The 26622-nt window shown below is 35.1% G+C and overlaps 3 protein-coding genes across 11 annotated transcripts in view; 1 reads left to right on the top strand and 2 right to left on the bottom strand.

Annotated features, from left to right (window-relative positions):
• Positions 1-26622, top strand: part of LOC108738151 — a 78099-nt gene that overhangs the window by 32038 nt on the left and 19439 nt on the right. The gene's annotated exons all lie outside the window — the stretch shown is intronic.
• LOC112904281 lies at positions 10-8933 on the bottom strand. Its single transcript, XM_025973924.1, has 3 exons — positions 8926-8933; positions 2938-3171; positions 10-386 (listed from the first exon to the last, which is right to left on the bottom strand). Exons 1-3 carry the CDS (start codon positions 8931-8933, stop codon positions 248-250), a joined length of 381 nt encoding a protein of 126 aa, XP_025829709.1. The 3' UTR covers positions 10-247.
• On the bottom strand, positions 8943-24775 carry LOC112904278. The gene is made up of 4 exons (XM_025973921.1): positions 24764-24775; positions 23902-24119; positions 11863-12096; positions 8943-9311 (listed from the first exon to the last, which is right to left on the bottom strand). The coding sequence occupies exons 1-4, from the start codon at positions 24773-24775 to the stop codon at positions 9173-9175; spliced, it is 603 nt and encodes a 200-aa protein (XP_025829706.1). The 3' UTR covers positions 8943-9172.

Here is a 26622-nt window from a genome sequence, read left to right as displayed (position 1 = left end):
TCCTCCATTATTTAGATTTTACTGTAGTACTCGTGACTGTGCATCCCTTAGGATCATTTTGTGGTTTTATGTAGGGTACCTATGTTTTTCTTATTAGGTACATTGCAGTTAGGCACATTTCGACCAAGTAGTTCGCGTTCGTGAAGCACGTGTTGTCCAGCTGATGCAAAAAAAAAGTTTTAATGTAATTAGCCGGCCTGTTTACGCCAATGTAAACAGCAATAGATTTGAAGAAAGCTAAATAGAGTCATTGAGAAAAACAAAGCGATCGCTCCTCCATTGTCTCCGTAAAGACAAAAGAAGGCAGGCTTGAAGTAGGCTGGGATTGGTCGGGGATTCCGTATCGATTGTTACGTTGGCCGGGCATCCGGTCGGCGCCCAATGAGCTAAAACAACAGACGAGCGTCACGACGACTAAACTCAACTGCTCTCTACACAAACACACACTCATTCGCTCCTTTGTAATTTTCACTAAAAATAAACGATCGCGGAGTATGCGTTGGTTGATATTATGTGGCTAATTGAAGGAAACGAATCGCGACATTCAACCAGTTGGAATCGTTTAAACTGTAATTAATTTGTGTAACTACCTAACAACAGTTGGCGCTATTATGTTTTTTGTAATGATTACAGATCATCTTATGTAGGTAGGTATGTGAGAAAATGCGTTTAACAATCCACATAAAATATAGATCTTTACTTTGGGCTACCGTCAGGGCATGACAGATCTACTTTAGCATAGGCACCTAAATCGATTAAGAATAAATCGATTCACGTACCTACGTAATTTGCTTCGTGTCAATCGTTGTTAATAAGAAGCAGGGATAGATAAATTGAAGAAATAACCAACAATACAACACTGTTACACAGTGTGATACTACGAATTAGAATTGATTGCAATTCTCTGCTAGCGGATTGCTTACATTTTTTGAAAAGTTCTAGGAAATGAATCTTTCAAACATCTTTGTAGGGATCGTCAGAGGTAGTAATAGTATAAGGAACGAGACAGGGGTCATTTTAATAGAAAATGAGGAAAAAGCAGATAGGTGGAAAAAATCTTTAGAGAGATCCTATACCTAGGTATACCATGAGTTAAGAGATGTTTTAGAGAAGGAAGAAAGTATGGACATAGGTGAGCTAGGATGATACCCCATAATAAGATAATAATTTTGTGTAGCATTAAAAAGCTTAAAGAATAATAAGGCACCAGATATAGACAGATAGGATAGAGGCGGAAATCTTAAAATATGTAGAACAAGATGTTAGTCACATATATACGAGACGGGGAAAGTCCTGGAAGACTATAAACGGAACGTGGTAGTAATCATGCCAAAAAAGAGATGCGCGGATAGATGCAAGAAATTTAGAACAATTTAACTTAACTTCCCATAACTACAATCGTATATATACACATAGAAGGGTGGTAAAAAGTGTTGAAGAACTATTAGAGCTCACTTGTTAATGCGACGCCATGTAAAATTAGTTAAATCTGTAGGAAGCCTATCTTAAAATTTATTTTATTTTTCATAAAGTACACAGCCCAAAATCCATTTACCTGCGGTTAAATGATAGTTAATTTTATACTAAGCATAGATAAAACCTTTTCATTGCCAATAGTGTAAAAAAGATATCCAATGACGGGGCTAAAATTTAGGAAGCTCGAGTTAGGGAAGTTTTTCATTTTGCCTTTTGTTAATTTTTTTGGAAGAGTTACTTTGCTGATATATCTCAACTCAAGTCACAAAATCAAGATTTAACCTATGTTTACACACTCATATTACGAAAAGCAGGGAAAGGGTTCCATGGCATTGTATAAAGCCATAACCAACTCCTACTACTATACACATACATATTTACACATGTAGTTATCTACACAATAAAAGGTATAAAACGACAGTTCGTAGTGTATAATAAATAATAAACGTTACGTTACGTTTGTAAGTCACCTCGATTGCCCACGGGTTCTCTCTTTCACTCACATACACCGTGCGTTATAATCGGACTATACAAATCAATTTGTCGACGTGCTATTAAATCGTCATCTTCATTGATAGACTACAATGGAATGAGCAACAAAGGACGCATTAAAACCTCCCGATGCCATCTGTAACTAAATACTAATTGTTAGTCATTACCAATTCTTTATTCGTGTATTAGATACCTTTTATTGTTGTGTTATCGAACGCCGGCTTTTTTATTTATTAATTCAGATAGGTATACGTATGTGTAGGTTAATATCCAGGATCCAGGTGTCTATTACTCATTTTGCAACTGCGGATTTTGGAAATTTCTATGCGTAATTTTTAAATTATTGTTTCTCTGTATTAACAAGGATTAACTGTCCACAGCGACTGTACCTATACTTGTAGATACTAAAAACGAATGCCAGATTTGATCTTTTTTGCATATAGATAAAAATCGCATAAAATTTCAATAATTTAAGACAACTTAATCAGTAATCAGTAGCAGTACTAACGATTAAAGGTTTTGAGTTTTTGTACAATTTTTTTCATGCAAAAAAGACCAAAAAGTAACACTAACCCTAAGTACTAGATAACCCTCCGATACGTCTATGAAAATTAATCGAAAACAGATCGCCAAAAACAATTAACCGAATACAAATCATCGAAATACAATTTACAGAATAACAATTCATTTTAACGAAAATAATTATTCTGTAGTGTTATCATCAATTGCACAAACTACTGTGCAAGTAGATACACTTCTTTCTCTCCAACTGCATTCTTTTGATCGATTTAGTGTTATTGCTTAATGTGAAAAATGATATACGTATGTATTAGTATGTGAGAATTTCTTTTTTTGGTATCTACATATCAGTAATTAAACCAAGGTGCGTTTAGGTGGTAGAAAAAGAAAGGTAGAGACGACAATAAGGGTTTGTAGTGTTTGTAACCGATACCTATCGATAACTAATACCTTATATAGTTCACAAGCTCGTTCTGGTCCGCGTTTTTCGTACGCGGCAACGGCCGGTCGCATCGCGGTAAAAGCTCTCGACAAAATCCGGTGTCATTTTCAGACTTATCACACGCCGACCTGTCAAACGGAACAAAAGGCAACTGCCTTCCTTTCTCTCGACGACGAAACTTGGCGAAATGAGTAAAAGGCAAAAAAGAAAACTCTCTCACGATGAGGCATTTTCGACATAATCTCGACGAAAAGTCGCAATAACAGCGAATCAAATAAGGCGTTTTCGCGACTCAATTCAATTTTGCTCTTGTTGTGCGGAAAAGTGACAAAGAAATTAAATTAAAATTAAAGATGTCTGCGCGAACGCATTTTAATGTCAATTAAGTACAAACACTAATTCAAAATAAACGTTTTTAGTTTTTCAGATTGGGAAGAATGTAATTTTATAACTGTTATAGTAATCCTATTGCGGTAATATAATGGTATTATAATAATGATTAACGTCACCGTCACGATGCACTGAACTTAACTAAAAATATAAAAACTAAAACTTATTACTGAAGTAGGTGGTGTCCCATTAATTTATCAGGATTATGGATCTTAGGCAAAAACTTTACGTAATAATAAAGAAGGAAATCTGAGATTGCCTTATCGATTTTATATAAACTCTCAAAAACAGCCTATGCACTATAGGCGAATTGAGAACTGAGCATGTGGATATTGTATGCAATAAGCCCTTAGAATAAGGGTGTTACGTTTTGTTCAAAAGGATAGTTTTTACAAAAGTAGATTCTCATTCACCAAATTATGCATTTTCACTTGTGCTAGCATTTTGCATTATGGGTATACATGATTTCAAAAATCTCAAATTGTTTCGTAATAAAAACACCAATTTCTCCAATAATTTTAATAACGCTCATTATAAGTAGAGGCAACAACCTACCAACACCAGCTGCTGTTTTAGATTCATCATCATGCTTGGTCATAGTAACCTATACCTACGTATGTATGCACCTGTGTATGTGTATATGTATGTATGTATATTTTCGTTATAAATTTGGGCCTCGTCTGTACAGGTGACGCCCGCACATGTCATCCTCCCTACGATCAAACATCCATCCATCCAACCAGCCGTCTATCGGCCTGTTGATTACACGCTGTTGTTTTGTTCCTAATTTGATAATTAATAAAGGACTCAAAGAAGGTATCGACTGCTGACAAACAACAAAAAAATTAACCCTGGAAGATCTATTGTTAAAGATAGAGTCGCAATAATAAATCGAAAATTTGGTAGGCACATTCCCAGCAAGCTAACGGGCAAAGGGTTTAAAAATTTGCCAGAAATTATAAAATGACAGAGATTATTTCTATGTAAGAAACGCACCCCTATGTACCAGAATTACCTACATATATTATAATTTGTCTGCCTGCTTTGGACATGGGGCATTTTTGGCCATCTATTAAATATCTGTGTGGTTTAAATTGAAAAATCAAAAGTTTTTTACGAACATATGTACCTAGTAAACGGAATCGCTTCCTATGATACCATTCGTCGCTGATCATTATTAAGGTAGTCATTGTTCAAATACAGGTTGATCATGCTTCTTCATAACTTCCTATCCATCAATCTTCGAATTTCCCTAAAACTAGAACAGGCCACCATGTGTGGAATGCGTTTTGATGAAAATGTGTTTTTGCGAAAACACTAGGAAATAATTCATGATTTTTAATTCTTTTTAATCAATTTTCAAATGTGGACGCGCAAAATATCGCTCTTTTTACATTAGTTCAAAATTTAAATTTGTATGACTTAAGTGCGACAAGATGTTATAAAGGAATAAGGGGAAACGTTTTTTGACGAAAATGGGTCTTTGGGAAATCGAAGAAAATAACTCATAATTTCTCGTCCTTTTTAACCAATTTTAAAATGAACGCGAAAATTTTGCTCTTTGTAGTGGTTCAAACCAAAAATTAAATTTATATGATATAAGCGCGAGGTAGTGTTGTAAGATGGCAAGTTATTTGACGAAAACGTGTTTCTACGAATTTTAAGGAAACGATTTATAATTTAGGGTTCGTGTTAATCAATTTTCAAATCAAATGCGTTATTTTTCTAACGAAGTTATGAAAAATTTTAACGCTTTCTTGTCATGATTAACATGCAAATGACCAACATATTTATGACCCAGTTATACGAATTGCTAAAAAGCCATTTTCAATAATAATGTAAATTGGTAAACGTTTCTGAAACGCAGTTGCAACAATCCGATAGGAAATTTTGAAATAACGTGCATGTTTCCCTTTCAACACGCCGGTAAAACATTTGCAGAATTATTATTAATACAACAACACAAAAACAATAATAATTTCGCATTTACGGCGGCACCTGTAAAACAAAATATTTCCAATTGCACTCCCACCGAGTCAGTCTATTTATTACGAGTTCGATTTTAGCTGTATCATTTTATTCATACGGTTCCACCTGACTTTGTTATTATTGAACACGCCTTAAACTTGAACAGCGTGAAATAAAAAACGGCTTCTGTATCTATATGTGTGTGCATTTGTTTTCAACATCTACCGAAAGGTTACGGATTTGATTCACATCATATGGTTACTAAATACTTACGATCAGTAAATGAGGATAAGACATTTTTTTTTTGAACAAGACATTCTTAAAAAGTAATAACGTTATTTTAATTTTTTGTTATGAAACGTTGCAAGTGTTCCCGACTGTAAATTTGCTAGGACAGGCCCTATCTGTATCCGGTCCGGATCCTTATTTAGCTTGATTGGGCTTTGATATTAATACTCTATTTCAATCAATTAATAGTAGGAATGTCCTACTTAACCTGACAATAAATGGGATTAAATAAAATATTGCTTTTAGGTAGATGTAGGAGGTCATATTTTAATATTTCTTTCACATATTAACATGTGGCAGTTTCCTTGTTCCTTGCTGATTAGTTTTTTGTTTATTATAATCGGCAACATTGAACCTACTTTACTTACTTAGTTACACACATACGTCTTACATGTGAGTAGGGTACATTACCTATGTACGTACGTTAGTAAACAATGTGTTTACAGTTAATTATTTAAAAATAAAAACACGTTAAAGCAAGATATTGAAGGCGTGATCCATTGCCATATGCATACTCTAAATGAGATTTCTTAAAAACGTGTAGCACGGATGAATGTACAAAAAGTGATATTGTGCATAGTCATCTTTATTAACGAGCTGCAACAAAACGTTTCGAACCTGACCACCCGACATAGGCGACTCGTCACAAAATTACCGTAGCACTTGTAACAATAAACTAATCTTCAATTTTCCTGCACACTCGGTGGAAATCTTTAAACTGCTTCTGATAACTTCTTTATTTGATAATATTTAGAAGAGTTATATCTATCTGCTATAGCAACTATTGCTTTATAACTTGAACTCTTTGCCATGATTTTATCCTTGTACCCCCTAGAGTAATGTGAAATTTTTGAAATGAAATTTTCATAGAAATTTTGTTTGATGTGGAACAGTAACTAAATAAACATTTAAAATACAAAATTCCCTAAAACGTTTACAAACCTAAAATGTGTTTCGACACCCAAGATGTCATTCTCAGTTAGAGGCTCAGTTAGTCAGTCAGTTACAGACCCATCGTCAGTCATCCTCAGCTAAGACACAGCCTGTAACCGAGGATGGCACCTTGGGTGTCGAAGCCCGTTTTAGGATTGTAAACGTTTTGTGAAATTTTGGATTTTAAGTGTTTCCTTTCTTAATAAAGATGGGCAATTATTTGGATATACTGACAGACATCGATTTTATGTATATACTTGATTTATAAGGAATTTTTAAAAGGTCTAGAAGCGGTAATTTGGATATTGTTATGCTCTTCTACCATACGCCACTGATCCAATATTTCTGTCCCGTCATAGTTGGAAGTGTTAGTCGTTACCACTCGTGACACTAATCATACGGTGACCAGCTAGCATTTATATTAACTCTAACCCGGCATTAACTTTCAGTTTTAATTGCTATCGAATATTATAGGCAGAAAATAACCGCGCGTTGGAGAGGCCGTAAAAACGCGAATATTTCCGCGGCCGCGGCCTCTCAACGCCGTGCCGCGCCGCAGATCGACCGCGCTCGCAATGGCTCGATAAATAATAAGTGGAAATACAAGAAGGTGCCTCATCCGACAAGTCGAAGAAACGTGATATGAAAATTCAACGAATAATTATTGTCTATTTAGCACCGTTTGCCTTATTATTATTATTGTTGTTGTTGTTGTGGTTGTTGTTACTTTAATAATCTATCTTTCTTCCTCTATCGGCTCGCGAACTGCTGATGTTAATTATTATGATCCGATGCCGATGATGTTAACTAAATTTGTGTAATAAAGCCGACGTTCCGACGTGGTAGAAGCGGCTAACGATCGGTAACTGTACCCGCCAATTAAAATTGACGATGAAAACTATCGAAATACCTATCAGAGGAATTCGTGGTCAAAGAAATTACACTACCCTAATTGTTATTTTGCTTCTTTGACGTATGCCGTATGTTTCGCAATAATTTTGTTAGACCGGTGCTTATTATAAATATCTTGAAATTTTCTCTTGCTTCCACTCGATTAATTGTCTACTAAATCTATCTAGCGTATGATGGAATATCATTGCAGAAAATAATTTTAAAACACTTAAATGCACTTAACCGTTTCTGATTTGCTAATCGCGATCAGGATGAAGATTTTATCAAGTATTAGAAGTTAAACATTTATCTCTTTTCGGAAAGTAATATAATCTAGGCTTCTAGGCAATGGAAGTTAATTTGACTGTAACATTTTTCCACATTCAACTAAATTGTTATTAACAGGAGTTAATTAGGTCCTGCCAAGGCTAGAGCCTTACTAAAATTACTGCAATAACTAGACACACATATAGAATGAATATAGTTGCAGTGATTTTAGTTAATAAAGCTGCTAATAAACGTGCAACACTATTTTTTCAGCCTTTTCTGAAAATACATAGTATTAGGGAAGGATACGTTAAAAGCTAGTTAATATTTCAAAACGCTAATTCAGTTTTGAAGAATTTTCTGACGAAGTATCAGCTTCACCACTTTACTACATATGTATGTATAATGTGTGAAGTACTTACAAAAATCGCGCAATTTTCTTTATTATAGTTCTAAAAATTCCTTTAATGCTTTACTGCTACAGAGTACAGAAAAAATACAGGTTTTTTTGTAATCATTTTTTGTTCCAAATGCAGCAATTCACCTTGGATTGAAAAGAAATTCTGACCAANGTCTATCAGGATATTTATTTATATATCTTTAGGAGAAATTTTTGATGTCTAATCCTGCTATAGCATTTTACAGTTATTAGTCAATCCTTAGGTAGATTATAGTAGTCTCGATTTCAGTATGTTATTCTGTTGGAAAATGATTCCTGCAAATTTCAGGACTCAAACCAGTATTCGGTTTGTAAGGACGATAGACAGATGGCGTTCGGTGTGCTGTTAAAAGTAAAAGGACCAGCGCAACAGTTCACACGCATTGTAACGGTTTTACGATATTGATTTACGTATTTTGTTAGATAGACGGCAGATTATACGCAAACTTTATAAAAAATAAGTATGAATTTTTATTTTCGTTTGTTAGATTTTAAATAAAAAAAAAGAGAAATTGCACATTTCATTATATTACAGCTTCAAGGGCCAGCATTTTGATTTAGGGATTTGCAGATTTTAATGTTTTTATTTTAGATGATTGATTAGGTATTACATTAACAAATTAAAAAAAATCTAAACTACTGTCTTATATATTGGTTTTCCATTAGTCATTTAGGAAGTAGGTTTTCTGTAATTGATTTCTCATTTTCAAACAAGATTTTACCAAAAGAAATTTCTAAGAATTAGGAGAAAATTTCAGTTTCTTTTCAAAAAAAAAAGTTGAAATCAATTTTTAATTACTTTATCAGTTCCCATACTTACTCCTCCATTATTTAGATTTTACTGTAGTACTCGTGACTGTGCATCCCTTAGGATCATTTTGTGGTTTTATGTAGGGTACCTATGTTTTTCTTATTAGGTACATTGCAGTTAGGCACATTTCGACCAAGTAGTTCGCGTTCGTGAAGCACGTGTTGTCCAGCTGATGCAAAAAAAAAGTTTTAATGTAATTAGCCGGCCTGTTTACGCCAATGTAAACAGCAATAGATTTGAAGAAAGCTAAATAGAGTCATTGAGAAAAACAAAGCGATCGCTCCTCCATTGTCTCCGTAAAGACAAAAGAAGGCAGGCTTGAAGTAGGCTGGGATTGGTCGGGGATTCCGTATCGATTGTTACGTTGGCCGGGCATCCGGTCGGCGCCCAATGAGCTAAAACAACAGACGAGCGTCACGACGACTAAACTCAACTGCTCTCTACACAAACACACACTCATTCGCTCCTTTGTAATTTTCACTAAAAATAAACGATCGCGGAGTATGCGTTGGTTGATATTATGTGGCTAATTGAAGGAAACGAATCGCGACATTCAACCAGTTGGAATCGTTTAAACTGTAATTAATTTGTGTAACTACCTAACAACAGTTGGCGCTATTATGTTTTTTGTAATGATTACAGATCATCTTATGTAGGTAGGTATGTGAGAAAATGCGTTTAACAATCCACATAAAATATAGATCTTTACTTTGGGCTACCGTCAGGGCATGACAGATCTACTTTAGCATAGGCACCTAAATCGATTAAGAATAAATCGATTCACGTACCTACGTAATTTGCTTCGTGTCAATCGTTGTTAATAAGAAGCAGGGATAGATAAATTGAAGAAATAACCAACAATACAACACTGTTACACAGTGTGATACTACGAATTAGAATTGATTGCAATTCTCTGCTAGCGGATTGCTTACATTTTTTGAAAAGTTCTAGGAAATGAATCTTTCAAACATCTTTGTAGGGATCGTCAGAGGTAGTAATAGTATAAGGAACGAGACAGGGGTCATTTTAATAGAAAATGAGGAAAAAGCAGATAGGTGGAAAAAATCTTTAGAGAGATCCTATACCTAGGTATACCATGAGTTAAGAGATGTTTTAGAGAAGGAAGAAAGTATGGACATAGGTGAGCTAGGATGATACCCCATAATAAGATAATAATTTTGTGTAGCATTAAAAAGCTTAAAGAATAATAAGGCACCAGATATAGACAGATAGGATAGAGGCGGAAATCTTAAAATATGTAGAACAAGATGTTAGTCACATATATACGAGACGGGGAAAGTCCTGGAAGACTATAAACGGAACGTGGTAGTAATCATGCCAAAAAAGAGATGCGCGGATAGATGCAAGAAATTTAGAACAATTTAACTTAACTTCCCATAACTACAATCGTATATATACACATAGAAGGGTGGTAAAAAGTGTTGAAGAACTATTAGAGCTCACTTGTTAATGCGACGCCATGTAAAATTAGTTAAATCTGTAGGAAGCCTATCTTAAAATTTATTTTATTTTTCATAAAGTACACAGCCCAAAATCCATTTACCTGCGGTTAAATGATAGTTAATTTTATACTAAGCATAGATAAAACCTTTTCATTGCCAATAGTGTAAAAAAGATATCCAATGACGGGGCTAAAATTTAGGAAGCTCGAGTTAGGGAAGTTTTTCATTTTGCCTTTTGTTAATTTTTTTGGAAGAGTTACTTTGCTGATATATCTCAACTCAAGTCACAAAATCAAGATTTAACCTATGTTTACACACTCATATTACGAAAAGCAGGGAAAGGGTTCCATGGCATTGTATAAAGCCATAACCAACTCCTACTACTATACACATACATATTTACACATGTAGTTATCTACACAATAAAAGGTATAAAACGACAGTTCGTAGTGTATAATAAATAATAAACGTTACGTTACGTTTGTAAGTCACCTCGATTGCCCACGGGTTCTCTCTTTCACTCACATACACCGTGCGTTATAATCGGACTATACAAATCAATTTGTCGACGTGCTATTAAATCGTCATCTTCATTGATAGACTACAATGGAATGAGCAACAAAGGACGCATTAAAACCTCCCGATGCCATCTGTAACTAAATACTAATTGTTAGTCATTACCAATTCTTTATTCGTGTATTAGATACCTTTTATTGTTGTGTTATCGAACGCCGGCTTTTTTATTTATTAATTCAGATAGGTATACGTATGTGTAGGTTAATATCCAGGATCCAGGTGTCTATTACTCATTTTGCAACTGCGGATTTTGGAAATTTCTATGCGTAATTTTTAAATTATTGTTTCTCTGTATTAACAAGGATTAACTGTCCACAGCGACTGTACCTATACTTGTAGATACTAAAAACGAATGCCAGATTTGATCTTTTTTGCATATAGATAAAAATCGCATAAAATTTCAATAATTTAAGACAACTTAATCAGTAATCAGTAGCAGTACTAACGATTAAAGGTTTTGAGTTTTTGTACAATTTTTTTCATACAAAAAAGACCAAAAAGTAACACTAACCCTAAGTACTAGATAACCCTCCGATACGTCTATGAAAATTAATCGAAAACAGATCGCCAAAAACAATTAACCGAATACAAATCATCGAAATACAATTTACAGAATAACAATTCATTTTAACGAAAATAATTATTCTGTAGTGTTATCATCAATTGCACAAACTACTGTGCAAGTAGATACACTTCTTTCTCTCCAACTGCATTCTTTTGATCGATTTAGTGTTATTGCTTAATGTGAAAAATGATATACGTATGTATTAGTATGTGAGAATTTCTTTTTTTGGTATCTACATATCAGTAATTAAACCAAGGTGCGTTTAGGTGGTAGAAAAAGAAAGGTAGAGACGACAATAAGGGTTTGTAGTGTTTGTAACCGATACCTATCGATAACTAATACCTTATATAGTTCACAAGCTCGTTCTGGTCCGCGTTTTTCGTACGCGGCAACGGCCGGTCGCATCGCGGTAAAAGCTCTCGACAAAATCCGGTGTCATTTTCAGACTTATCACACGCCGACCTGTCAAACGGAACAAAAGGCAACTGCCTTCCTTTCTCTCGACGACGAAACTTGGCGAAATGAGTAAAAGGCAAAAAAGAAAACTCTCTCACGATGAGGCATTTTCGACATAATCTCGACGAAAAGTCGCAATAACAGCGAATCAAATAAGGCGTTTTCGCGACTCAATTCAATTTTGCTCTTGTTGTGCGGAAAAGTGACAAAGAAATTAAATTAAAATTAAAGATGTCTGCGCGAACGCATTTTAATGTCAATTAAGTACAAACACTAATTCAAAATAAACGTTTTTAGTTTTTCAGATTGGGAAGAATGTAATTTTATAACTGTTATAGTAATCCTATTGCGGTAATATAATGGTATTATAATAATGATTAACGTCACCGTCACGATGCACTGAACTTAACTAAAAATATAAAAACTAAAACTTATTACTGAAGTAGGTGGTGTCCCATTAATTTATCAGGATTATGGATCTTAGGCAAAAACTTTACGTAATAATAAAGAAGGAAATCTGAGATTGCCTTATCGATTTTATATAAACTCTCAAAAACAGCCTATGCACTATAGGCGAATTGAGAACTGAGCATGTGGATATTGTATGCAATAAGCCCTTAGAATAAGGGTGTTACGTTTTGTTCAAAAGGATAGTTTTTACAAAAGTAGATTCTCATTCACCAAATTATGCATTTTCACTTGTGCTAGCATTTTGCATTATGGGTATACATGATTTCAAAAATCTCAAATTGTTTCGTAATAAAAACACCAATTTCTCCAATAATTTTAATAACGCTCATTATAAGTAGAGGCAACAACCTACCAACACCAGCTGCTGTTTTAGATTCATCATCATGCTTGGTCATAGTAACCTATACCTACGTATGTATGCACCTGTGTATGTGTATATGTATGTATGTATATTTTCGTTATAAATTTGGGCCTCGTCTGTACAGGTGACGCCCGCACATGTCATCCTCCCTACGATCAAACATCCATCCATCCAACCAGCCGTCTATCGGCCTGTTGATTACACGCTGTTGTTTTGTTCCTAATTTGATAATTAATAAAGGACTCAAAGAAGGTATCGACTGCTGACAAACAACAAAAAAATTAACCCTGGAAGATCTATTGTTAAAGATAGAGTCGCAATAATAAATCGAAAATTTGGTAGGCACATTCCCAGCAAGCTAACGGGCAAAGGGTTTAAAAATTTGCCAGAAATTATAAAATGACAGAGATTATTTCTATGTAAGAAACGCACCCCTATGTACCAGAATTACCTACATATATTATAATTTGTCTGCCTGCTTTGGACATGGGGCATTTTTGGCCATCTATTAAATATCTGTGTGGTTTAAATTGAAAAATCAAAAGTTTTTTACGAACATATGTACCTAGTAAACGGAATCGCTTCCTATGATACCATTCGTCGCTGATCATTATTAAGGTAGTCATTGTTCAAATACAGGTTGATCATGCTTCTTCATAACTTCCTATCCATCAATCTTCGAATTTCCCTAAAACTAGAACAGGCCACCATGTGTGGAATGCGTTTTGATGAAAATGTGTTTTTGCGAAAACACTAGGAAATAATTCATGATTTTTAATTCTTTTTAATCAATTTTCAAATGTGGACGCGCAAAATATCGCTCTTTTTACATTAGTTCAAAATTTAAATTTGTATGACTTAAGTGCGACAAGATGTTATAAAAAAAAAGGGGAAACGTTTTTTGACGAAAATGGGTCTTTGGGAAATCGAAGAAAATAACTCATAATTTCTCGTCCTTTTTAACCAATTTTAAAATGAACGCGAAAATTTTGCTCTTTGTAGTGGTTCAAACCAAAAATTAAATTTATATGATATAAGCGCGAGGTAGTGTTGTAAGATTGCAAGTTATTTGACGAAAACGTGTTTCTACGAATTTTAAGGAAACGATTTATAATTTAGGGTTCGTGTTAATCAATTTTCAAATCAAATGCGTTATTTTTCTAACGAAGTTATGAAAAATTTTAACGCTTTCTTGTCATGATTAACATGCAAATGACCAACATATTTATGACCCAGTTATACGAATTGCTAAAAAGCCATTTTCAATAATAATGTAAATTGGTAAACGTTTCTGAAACGCAGTTGCAACAATCCGATAGGAAATTTTGAAATAACGTGCATGTTTCCCTTTCAACACGCCGGTAAAACATTTGCAGAATTATTATTAATACAACAACACAAAAACAATAATAATTTCGCATTTACGGCGGCACCTGTAAAACAAAATATTTCCAATTGCACTCCCACCGAGTCAGTCTATTTATTACGAGTTCGATTTTAGCTGTATCATTTTATTCATACGGTTCCACCTGACTTTGTTATTATTGAACACGCCTTAAACTTGAACAGCGTGAAATAAAAAACGGCTTCTGTATCTATATGTGTGTGCATTTGTTTTCAACATCTACCGAAAGGTTACGGATTTGATTCACATCATATGGTTACTAAATACTTACGATCAGTAAATGAGGATAAGACATTTTTTTTTTGAACAAGACATTCTTAAAAAGTAATAACGTTATTTTAATTTTTTGTTATGAAACGTTGCAAGTGTTCCCGACTGTAAATTTGCTAGGACAGGCCCTATCTGTATCCGGTCCGGATCCTTATTTAGCTTGATTGGGCTTTGATATTAATACTCTATTTCAATCAATTAATAGTAGGAATGTCCTACTTAACCTGACAATAAATGGGATTAAATAAAATATTGCTTTTAGGTAGATGTAGGAGGTCATATTTTAATATTTCTTTCACATATTAACATGTGGCAGTTTCCTTGTTCCTTGCTGATTAGTTTTTTGTTTATTATAATCGGCAACATTGAACCTACTTTACTTACTTAGTTACACACATACGTCTTACATGTGAGTAGGGTACATTACCTATGTACGTACGTTAGTAAACAATGTGTTTACAGTTAATTATTTAAAAATAAAAACACGTTAAAGCAAGATATTGAAGGCGTGATCCATTGCCATATGCATACTCTAAATGAGATTTCTTAAAAACGTGTAGCACGGATGAATGTACAAAAAGTGATATTGTGCATAGTCATCTTTATTAACGAGCTGCAACAAAACGTTTCGAACCTGACCACCCGACATAGGCGACTCGTCACAAAATTACCGTAGCACTTGTAACAATAAACTAATCTTCAATTTTCCTGCACACTCGGTGGAAATCTTTAAACTGCTTCTGATAACTTCTTTATTTGATAATATTTAGAAGAGTTATATCTATCTGCTATAGCAACTATTGCTTTATAACTTGAACTCTTTGCCATGATTTTATCCTTGTACCCCCTAGAGTAATGTGAAATTTTTGAAATGAAATTTTCATAGAAATTTTGTTTGATGTGGAACAGTAACTAAATAAACATTTAAAATACAAAATTCCCTAAAACGTTTACAAACCTAAAATGTGTTTCGACACCCAAGATGTCATTCTCAGTTAGAGGCTCAGTTAGTCAGTCAGTTACAGACCCATCGTCAGTCATCCTCAGCTAAGACACAGCCTGTAACCGAGGATGGCACCTTGGGTGTCGAAGCCCGTTTTAGGATTGTAAACGTTTTGTGAAATTTTGGATTTTAAGTGTTTCCTTTCTTAATAAAGATGGGCAATTATTTGGATATACTGACAGACATCGATTTTATGTATATACTTGATTTATAAGGAATTTTTAAAAGGTCTAGAAGCGGTAATTTGGATATTGTTATGCTCTTCTACCATACGCCACTGATCCAATATTTCTGTCCCGTCATAGTTGGAAGTGTTAGTCGTTACCACTCGTGACACTAATCATACGGTGACCAGCTAGCATTTATATTAACTCTAACCCGGCATTAACTTTCAGTTTTAATTGCTATCGAATATTATAGGCAGAAAATAACCGCGCGTTGGAGAGGCCGTAAAAACGCGAATATTTCCGCGGCCGCGGCCTCTCAACGCCGTGCCGCGCCGCAGATCGACCGCGCTCGCAATGGCTCGATAAATAATAAGTGGAAATACAAGAAGGTGCCTCATCCGACAAGTCGAAGAAACGTGATATGAAAATTCAACGAATAATTATTGTCTATTTAGCACCGTTTGCCTTATTATTATTATTGTTGTTGTTGTTGTGGTTGTTGTTACTTTAATAATCTATCTTTCTTCCTCTATCGGCTCGCGAACTGCTGATGTTAATTATTATGATCCGATGCCGATGATGTTAACTAAATTTGTGTAATAAAGCCGACGTTCCGACGTGGTAGAAGCGGCTAACGATCGGTAACTGTACCCGCCAATTAAAATTGACGATGAAAACTATCGAAATACCTATCAGAGGAATTCGTGGTCAAAGAAATTACACTACCCTAATTGTTATTTTGCTTCTTTGACGTATGCCGTATGTTTCGCAATAATTTTGTTAGACCGGTGCTTATTATAAATATCTTGAAATTTTCTCTTGCTTCCACTCGATTAATTGTCTACTAAATCTATCTAGCGTATGATGGAATATCATTGCAGAAAATAATTTTAAAACACTTAAATGCACTTAACCGTTTCTGATTTGCTAATCGCGATCAGGATGAAGATTTTATCAAGTATTAGAAGTTAAACATTTATCTCTTTTCGGAAAGTAATATAATCTAGGCTTCTAGGCAATGGAAGTTAATTTGACTGTAACATTTTTCCACATTCAACTAAATTGTTATTAACAGGAGTTAATTAGGTCCTGCCAAGGCTAGAGCCTTACTAAAATTACTGCAATAACTAGACACACATATAGAATGAAGATAGTTGCAGTGATTTTAGTTAATAAAGCTGCTAATAAACGTGCAACACTATTTTTTCAGCCTTTTCTGAAAATACATAGTATTAGGGAAGGATACGTTAAAAGCTAGTTAATATTTCAAAACGCTAATTCAGTTTTGAAGAATTTTCTGACGAAGTATCAGCTTCACCACTTTACTACATATGTATGTATAATGTGTGAAGTACTTACAAAAATCGCGCAATTTTCTTTATTATAGTTCTAAAAATTCCTTTAATGCTTTACTGCTACAGAGTACAGAAAAAATACAGGTTTTTTTGTAATCATTTTTTGTTCCAAATGCAGCAATTCACCTTGGATTGAAAAGAAATTCTGACCAATCGTTTTGTATCATAATCATTTTTTTGTGTGTTAAACTAAATTACTGACATGTCTGTCTTGTTTTTGTTACAATACATACCTCAAGTGACTAATTAAATAATTGCAACCTTGTTTGCTGGCCTGGTTGTTTTCCAAAACAGTACGACAACCTCAGTAATAAGTAGAAAATTATTTGATCATATTAACGAACGCCTTGTAAACACAGTGCAGTAATTATTTCTTTAATAACTGTTTCCAAATGATAACTTTTATACCTACAGCAGAAGTGGGATATTTTATTGAAGATTTAATTAGTATTAAAACTGATGACGGAAATTATGCGATATTTTTAAATAGTTGAAAGGTTGTACGCAAAAATCATGTGTTATAATTAGTCTAAAGTTCGTCAGATAGAAGACAGATACAACTTGATAAGTAAAACACTAAAACACAAAATTCCACACAAAACATTTAAAAACCGAAAATGCGTTTTACCATCCTACTGGTGTTAGCCTCATAGAAAAAGGGTAACAAAGACAGGGTTGGCTTTTCCTTGATTGAAACCTCATCGGTGTTCGTGTATCCTTAGGTTAATGATCGATCCGTTTGTCCAATCTGCACATTCTGCTTTTACATTTAAGTTTCAATAGTCTTTTAATTTTAACACAAGAAAAATACAGTTTTGTAAAAATTCTCTTGCCGTTGTAGGAACGACAGTTTTAGGTATGATTTAACCGTTATCGTAATATCTTGTTAGTACTGTATAGGTAGTTGACAAATTATCCTTTTTCTGGAAATTGTTAACTAACATCGCTGCTACTACTACCGTATCGTAGTAATTTTAAGAATAAGTGTTCGGATGAATTAATGTTGATTATCGCGAGGTGTTTGTGGAAGACGAATGGCTTCCGCAGTGCATTAGTTAGGTGCATGTAGTAGTAATCTCTTTCTCTCTTTCTCTATATATCTCTTACGGAGATCAGAGAGAAACTGCAATAACCTGCTGGTGAGTCTGGTCCGAGGAAGAGAGGAAGGACGACGTGTTACGAACCCCCGAGGTTAGCAGAGTTATGTTATGCCCCCCGGGGGGTCCACACTATTATTTATCACGCCGACTTTGCCCGGTAAAAAAATGAGAACAAGAAGAAGAAGAACCCTCTGCCCGAGTCTTCGTATTTTCTAACACCTTACCTACCGCATATCGCATCGCATTGCATCGGAACATCATTAATTTGAATTGGGAACTTGATGGTCGGACACGACCGTTTCACCTATTATACGACTTTTGCGTCTTTCATTATTCGAGCCAGTTATACAGTAGACTTTCTCTCGGTTTCATTAGGAACGAAAACGAAAAACAAAAAGGAAAAAAGCGTGGCGGGAAATTCATTACTATAATTTTAATGGGTTTTTATTCTGCTTCGCACGCCGGCCTCGTCATCGTCCTTGTTGCTGCTGCTGATGATGGAGCTGATGCCGCCCGTTGGCTTATCTGGATTTCCGCAGGTGAAGCTCTCTTTCAAAATTACATGAACGAATCGAGGGCACTGCAGTTTTTCTCTTTATACTATCTATCATTTTCGCGAAATTGGAGCAATGTATACTCCAATGTCACAATCTAAATCCGTTATTACTGCTACTACTACAATAAATAATGAAATTTCTAAAATTTTATCAAGTATCGAGCAATAAGTAAAAACGTTCCACATCCTTATAACTATTTGAAAAAACAGTAATCCAAAGCCCTTCCTGTCTGAGGTGTCTAACCTAACCTAACCTATCTCAGCTATTTCTTATCGACTTTCATAGCGCCTTGTGTCCTCTTACTCTTTCTAATATCTCCTCACTTCTAACCTTCTCTATTCACGGTATCCTCATCATTCGCCTGTAACACCACATTTCAAACGCTTCTAACTTTTTGTTTTGCGTCGCGACACCGTCCTTGTTTTGCACTCCGTATAGAGGTAGACTTAATCATTAAATTTAGAGTAAGGTATTTTCGCGACATCTCCATTGAAAATGTCCGAAGCAGATTTGGACGATACGTTTGGAAGATCTCAAAATTACCCTGGACCACGGCTCGTCAGCCAGGAAAATTCTCATTAAGTAGACTCCGGTAGTGAAACCCTTCCTTCCTTTTACATTACGTACGAATTGATCAAATTGTAAAATTTTTATGATTGTGAAATGTCCACTTTCGTACTTATTGTGGAAAATGATGTATGCAAGGTGCATGTTGCTGTCAGAATTAAACAAGTGCATGACGTTACCTGTTACGTACTACTACTACCACAGTAGTCAACTAACGATCGAAGTGGTCGATGTATTTTCTAATGGAATTTGTTTTTCACTTGTGCGAACGGTACCTATCTGAGCTTAAATCTATTAGAATCGTAGTGAAGTAAAAAGCAGCCGCGTCTTTTTTCATTGCACTATTGGTTCGTCCACAGTAATTAAACCAGTTTAAATTATTTATAGGTGAAAAGTAGAATTAGTTCATAAGCTGTACAAAAAGTTAAAAGGCGTTAAATGTGCACCTTTCGCAGGCGCTCTTCCGTGACCACAACGGCTATTTATAATTAAATCCCTCTTCTCTATAAGATGCGCTTGCTTTCTCGCTACAAGCACATAAGTAATTTCCGACCTTTTTTCTAAACGCACAAACGTGCGAATTTTTGGCGACACAATGCGCGACGTGATGCGATTACCTGAACGTTTTTTTTTTATTTCGTTGTCTAGTCGAATACGACGTCTTTTAGTAATGCATTTAATTATAATGTCTAAAAGTGACGGTTTGTTTATAAGGCAACGCATAACATTTATTCAAATGAAATTATTGATAAAATTTTTTAATATGTATTATTTATTTTACTTAAAATTGAAAGAAAAGTCAACCGACGCTACAAATTGTCTTGGTTTTATATTAAGTTCTACTTTCTATCACGGCTATGTGGGCCAATTACTGTTTTGTTTTTCTTATTTTGTTGGCCTACGCTTTAGGGCACGCTAATTGCCTTCCTTTGCGCAAAATGCTTTAAATAGGCAACGCGTATCTGAATAGAACGTATTTTACTCCCTAGTAGAGTCCTATTAAGTGAAAATTATAAAATTTTCTAATCTAGGTAACTGGTCAGCGGACACAAAAAATCCTATTACAGCCCTTTGAAGTATTCAAAAAAGCGGCTTTTAGGTAAAACACTGACAAGTTAATCAAGGGGTGCCATGAATCAGCAGTACTAAACATCCGTCCCGAATTGGCGCTAATGACTAGTTAGTTATACGTGACTTGCCGGTTTTCTTGTGAAAACTGATATAATTATTTAGTTTCGGGACCTCTTCGTGAGGAGGCTGCTGGTTGCGGTCCTTTTTTTCTTCAACTCATTTACAATTTCGACGATGAAATCGATTTTGTACTATTGTTACCATCGGGAGAACGATCGATCGAATTGATTGACCCGATAGACAAGCGCAACCAACCATTTTTAGATCATCGGGATTTCGCATACAAAATCACAGGAATATCCTATCCTATACCTATCAGTGCCACGACTCCTGCTGGTCTTTGAATTTACAGATTTAATAGATAAAGACTAGTTTATATTTTTGGAAAATTTCTTTCTTATTTACCAAGCATCACCGTGGCAAAATCTAATCCGCTTTGTTTTTAATCTTAAATTTTGGCATAGGTACTGATTTTATTCGCTTTTCAGTACTACAATACGCCTTCATCTATGCAAACGAAAATACATAGGTAATTTATAATGATCCATCACATCTTGCGAGGTGTTTTGTCTTGTTTTTCCGTCACCGCAGGTTACAGTTCCGTATGCAGATTATTATCAGTACGTATGTCTCTCGAATAGACAGGAAAAGAGTTCGTGAAAGACATCGGGCGCGACGCGATCGACGCCAAGCGTCAGGACGAGGCAGCGGGCGGATTTCATTTTTCCTGTCGAAATATCACCAGCGTGGTGTGGTGTGATGTCGGGTCGTACGTTCGTTCGTTGGTTGCTAGGCGATGTGACAAAAGTTCCTCTAATTAGCGTAGGTACGCATGCATGGTATCCGATTTAGCGATGCGGTTGTTTGCAATTGCGAACGGATAATGCAATCCGTGGCGGTATCATCAGAGTGCTCCAGGCCGCCTTAGATTAGCCATACGTATATAAATGTATATCTATGGGGATTGAAAGAGAGTGGCAACCCCATTCGACTGCATGCACGGCGGTGGCGACGGTGCCATTATCGCAAATCCAACCGTTAAAGCATAACATACACATCACGTTTCATATTGTAGCGGTTAGTTATCAGAAGAGAGGGTAGTTGTGACGCTAATTGGTTGGTTTACCTCCCGTTAATTATATGATGCTCTTTATTGAATCGGCGAATTTGGTGTGCAAAGATACGTATCTGCTTACGTTATAAATTAGGTAAAGTAAACTATTGCAAGGGAGGCGATATTAAAGTATGTGGCGATGCTCAAGGCGGTTCGAATGTACAAAGGCATTTATTTAATCATCCACTCTTCATTACAATAAATACCTACGAGACCAGTCGCATGTGGATAACTGAACTAGAAAAGGGAAAGTTAGAATCAGTGTTAAAGATATGATTGTCTTAATTTGTTTCAAACACAAAATGAAGTTCGCATACCCGAAAAGACTAGAAGTGAGTGAGTGCTTTTGGAGAATACATTCGGCAATTTCTTTGGATGCACTCATGATCAGGTCTCAATCCAAAGACTGGTTGGATACGCGCCTCTACTTCTTCGCGAAACAGAANACAATAAATACGAGACCAGTCGCATGTGGGTAACTGAACTAGAAAAGGAAAAGTTAGAATCAGTATTAAAGATATGATTGTCTTAATTTGTTTCAAACACCAAATTAAGTTGGCATCATCCCAGAAGAGAGTAGAAGCGAGAGAGTGCTTTTGGAGAACATATTCGGCAGTTTCTTTGGATGCACTCATGATCAAGTCTTCAACCCAAAGACTGTTTGGATACGCGCCTCTACTTCTTCGCGAAACAGAATGAGTTTTTTGAGCAACGATTAGGTAGATATACGAAAAACTTTTTTTCTATAACCACTCTCAATCCCAATGAATTCATTTTTTTATTACGATGCATACCTTCAAAAGCCATAATATTTATACCTGGGCCTTGCGTGAGTATTTCTGGGATTATTGTTGGTTTGCTGTACGGGTAGGTTGTTTAAGTGCAGGAATTGCGACGTTCTAAAATCAGATCGTCATTAAAACATACACGTCTGGGAAGCGGAAACCGGAAGTTAATCTGCAGTTGCACATAGATATATCGACCGGTAGCCGAGCAGAACTTCCGGTGGACCGGAAACATAAAAAGAGACCACAATTGCTCTCCAGTTAGAAGAGTTCGAACATTTTTGATGTCGTGTCGCAAATCATTGGCTGTATGTAGGTCCTAGGGGTATTATGTAATACCTTCTAGTGTTTGCGGGTTTAATTTTAATTTATTCATACAATAGAAAACAACGTTATTCCTACGTTTGTACATCAGTTGAAAAAAAAACTCACATATTGGTTAGTCTTGTAGTCGTGAAAACGAAAAGTTCCCGCAAAATGTTTCTTCCTTTGAAAAAATAGGAAAGAATCTGAGGAGCGATTATAACAAAGGCAGAAAAGATAAGTAGTTACAACTCATTCTTCGGACATCGAGATCAAGGTGTAGGTGCCGCACTCGCTAACATTTACTAGTACAACCTATGACCTGCCTGTTACATCGCCTGACATCAGATGAAGATATCATTACAAGAAATGAACAATGTCCAATCTCAAATCTTGACCGTTCTTCCTTTCCATTCATAAATGGATTGCGCCTTAGGTGTTTACAATTTTCTCTTTTTTCGAATGCGACTGCGTTTTAACGACGCGGAACTTTTAAAAACTGTTTTCTATTGTTAAGATTGAAAGAGATTTTCGGGAAAACAGAAAAGTCACGTATATATGAATCGAAACGATTATGATTTTACTTACTGAGAATCGTAAATTATTTATTGAAATCGATATCAATAAAAATTCACTTGGGAAATTTATTGACTGCCGAACGAAATTATATTATTTATTGTTAAGATCGTGCGTGGTTTAGAAGACATTGACGGGAATATATTAACACCTACTAAATCTGAATTAGTAACGACATATAGATTTGCTTGTCAATCATAATCAGTTATGGTACTTTATGACAGATCTAACAGTTGGAGTGCCATATCACGCTGAGAAGTTCCACGAAGTCTCCGTCGTAAATTCACGGTGACGTTCAGCGGAATTGGTCGTCAAAAACTTTTTCAATGAAACTTGCTCTTACACATTTTCTCGTTGGCTTTTGGACGAAGATATAAAGATTTAGGAGGTAAAGTGTATTTATTAACTATTAGTTAATACGTTCAGTGTTAATTTGGAATAGGATCGAGTTTGGCTCTAGAGGAATGGTTCTCTTTTATTTTTCTGCTAATGTTCTACGTCATAGAATTCAATCTCATTCTTGATCGAGGATGAATAATGTAAAAAATAGTTCAGTGTAATAAGAAGAATTGTAAGCACCACAAAATCTTTATAATTTTTGAATGATGTCTACAGTTATGTTTTTTTGTATGTACGGTATAATTTCCTTGTAATAAGGGTTCGTAAACTTTTCTGATCGGAATTCGTGGAGAACATAAAATATTTATGGTAGATTGACACCCTGCTACCCGACTGTCACGCAGTTATGCTCGGTAGGTACTTCACGGCTTGACTAATTGCTGTTAGGGCCTGCAAACCCCCGTTGAGCGGTTCCACGAAGTCTATCGTAAACCCATAGCCAGCCGGCCTGGCTCGTAGTCGAAGTAGTCTTCCACGTAGGAGGTGTTCACTGTGTAGGTACATCGACCCAAACGACCCATAGGAATTTGTTAATTTTAACGACCTCCGCGTTTTGGTTTTCTCTTTATCCTGGAAACTCTAAAACATTTAGTATCTTCTCCCGTACCAAGTCGTAAAAATGAAAAAATAGAAAAGGTAACAATAACTCTTTCTTTTTGCAAATTTTACTCGAAAATGATAATCAGTGTCTGGTTAATTCGACTTTAACAATGATCTAAACAAAATGATTTACAGTAAAAAACCCTTGCGTAAGTCGAGTAACTAAACTAATCCAAAAGATGTTTTACTATTGTCAACGTAAATCACTAGCTTTATTACTTATAATCAACCAGAACATATGAAAATCAAACTATCTAATGCAGTTACTACATGCATTGTAATAACCGGATTGTCATTATATGCGGAGTCACAATAAACGAATTTAACAACATCTGTAATGAAATAATATCGTTATGTTTTCGTAAATAAAAATAAAACGAATCAAACACGTGCAAATCTCTGATGCTGTATCCTCTGGGGGTAGTTCTCATTGTTTGGAGCACAAACCACGGGCGGTCTTCCTACATGGGGCACGGGGTATCGGCCCTATGAATTTTTCGTCGACTTTCAGCGCGCTTTGTTCCGTATCTTTATCTGAATCGCTGTAACACCTCTCCATTTATCTAAATCCGCAATTTAGTGTGTCCCTCTATGCGAGTGAGATTACTCAACCGGGACCTTACCATATGGCACATTTTTGAACTGGTATATAGATGACTTTTCGATTGAAATACCGCGTAATTACACAACATCCATTACGGAAATAATAATAATGACGATGATTACACGATGCCAATCAAAGGGCCGTTTCTATTCAATGATATTTGCAATACAAGAAATTGAACTATTATACTTATACCTAACTGGAGCTATTGATAAGTAGTTAAAATAATTAGGGGCATGATAAAATTGATACCTATGATAAATTTGACTGTAATTCGCCTCTGTTTGTCTATTGTTTTATCGTTTCAATTATTATTTTGCATCTAGGATCTAATCTAGGCCTGTTCCGTCCCTATTTAGTGCTGTTTATAGCCCGTCTAATCCTTATTGACTTCCACAACGTCCTCTCTTACTCTACCCTTTATAATACCTATCCCATTTCCAACCTTTTCTGTTCATTCGCATACAACAATACATCTCAAACTAAAAGAATGGTAATAAAAAATTAATTAGAAACGTAATATCAACTGCATAGTTAGCAAATGTGATTTAATTTATTTTTTGGTGTACAGAACGAAACGTTCTAGTTACTTTTTGAAAGTTATTTATTTAACACTTAGAAAACTGTTTTTCTTTCCATCTGGAGTTGATGTAACTTTCCTTGGGAAACGCAATCGCCTTCGCAATTTTTTTATATAAGTCTTGTTCTTGATTAATTACCTACAATAACTTTCGCAAGTGCCTGGTTTTCTATGCCTATTAGAAAAGTAGCAATTCTACTATTGTTTTTCTTATTTTGTTGGCCTACGCTTTAGGACACGCTAATTGCCTTCCTTTGCGCAAAATGCTTTAAATAGGCAACGCGTATCTGAATAGAACGTATTTTACTCCCTAGTAGAGNTGTGAATCAATTAATTGAGATGAAACATATTTATCTGCAAATTTTAAACAAATTTTTATTATCTAGACTTGACCCCATTTTCTCCCCAAACTTAAGTTTCTTCACAAGGTATGCAATAAAAATGAAATTTAGTTTTCTTAAATTTGACCTAAAAAATCGTCTAATCAAAAATACTTTAGGTCTAGGATGAATAGATACATTAGCACCATTGCATACGTTAATATCATCACGTACACACAAAATTAATCAATTACTAGTTTTTTACTTCGGTATATATAGGTACCTACACCAAAGAGGTTTTCAATGATCATTCATCATCAAAACGGTAATTATGCCTATTTTGATCATAAAAAAAGGCAAGTTATTAAATGACGCAGAAGCTCAGAAGCGCGCAATGGTTAGACGTAAAAATATATAAGTAATACAAAGGTGATAAACAGTACTTAGTTACTGTATTTTGAATGTTCTATGTTAGTAGACACAATTTTAAAAGGTAGCTGCTTTCGCAACCGTTATCTTGACGAATTTCAGAGAAATGCGATACATAGATTTTTTGAATCAAAAACGTATTGCATAAGTAAGTCGAAAACAAATTTCTTTTTAATGTGCTAATTCGATTCATTAGATGATCTGGCATGTCGTTAACATTATTTGATTAATAGAAACGGCTTAAAAATGAGAAGAAAAACATTACTGAAAGTAGGTAATTGAATAAACTAGAAACATAGTTTATTTTATGAAATAATATTAGTACCTAAGTCTAATATTTATTAATTATAGGGATGTTGTTGCGTAGCCTAATTGATTTTCACGTTCTGTCGATAAATTTTACTTGTAATTGTAATTGCAGAAAAAGAAGAGAAGTTTATAAAATTGGTACAAAACATATGTCATTGGGAGTAAGTACTAGAACAGAACTCAAACGAATAGGTTACAAATACCATATCGGGCATTTGCATTTAATAAGAAGACATTTGT

Source organism: Agrilus planipennis, unplaced genomic scaffold (assembly GCF_000699045.2).
Source record: "Agrilus planipennis isolate EAB-ADULT unplaced genomic scaffold, Apla_2.0 scaffold128, whole genome shotgun sequence".
Classification (NCBI taxonomy): Eukaryota; Metazoa; Arthropoda; class Insecta; order Coleoptera; family Buprestidae; genus Agrilus; species Agrilus planipennis.
Note: the sequence above shows the minus strand (reverse complement) of the source record. Positions and strands in the feature narration are given on the sequence as shown.

What these genes read in the sequence shown, in the direction of transcription:
- LOC112904281 (XM_025973924.1), bottom strand. An exon ending in GAGCTTGTGAACTATATAAG is followed by an intron (nt 387 to 2,937) that starts GTATTAGTTATC and finishes CTGTTGTTTTAG; the next exon opens with CTCATTGGGCGCCGACCGGA.
- LOC112904278 (XM_025973921.1), bottom strand. An exon ending in GCAATTAGTCAAGCCGTGAA is followed by an intron (nt 12,097 to 23,901) that starts GTACCTACCGAG and finishes CTTTTCGTCGAG; the next exon opens with ATTATGTCGAAAATGCCTCA. An exon ending in GAGCTTGTGAACTATATAAG is followed by an intron (nt 9,312 to 11,862) that starts GTATTAGTTATC and finishes CTGTTGTTTTAG; the next exon opens with CTCATTGGGCGCCGACCGGA.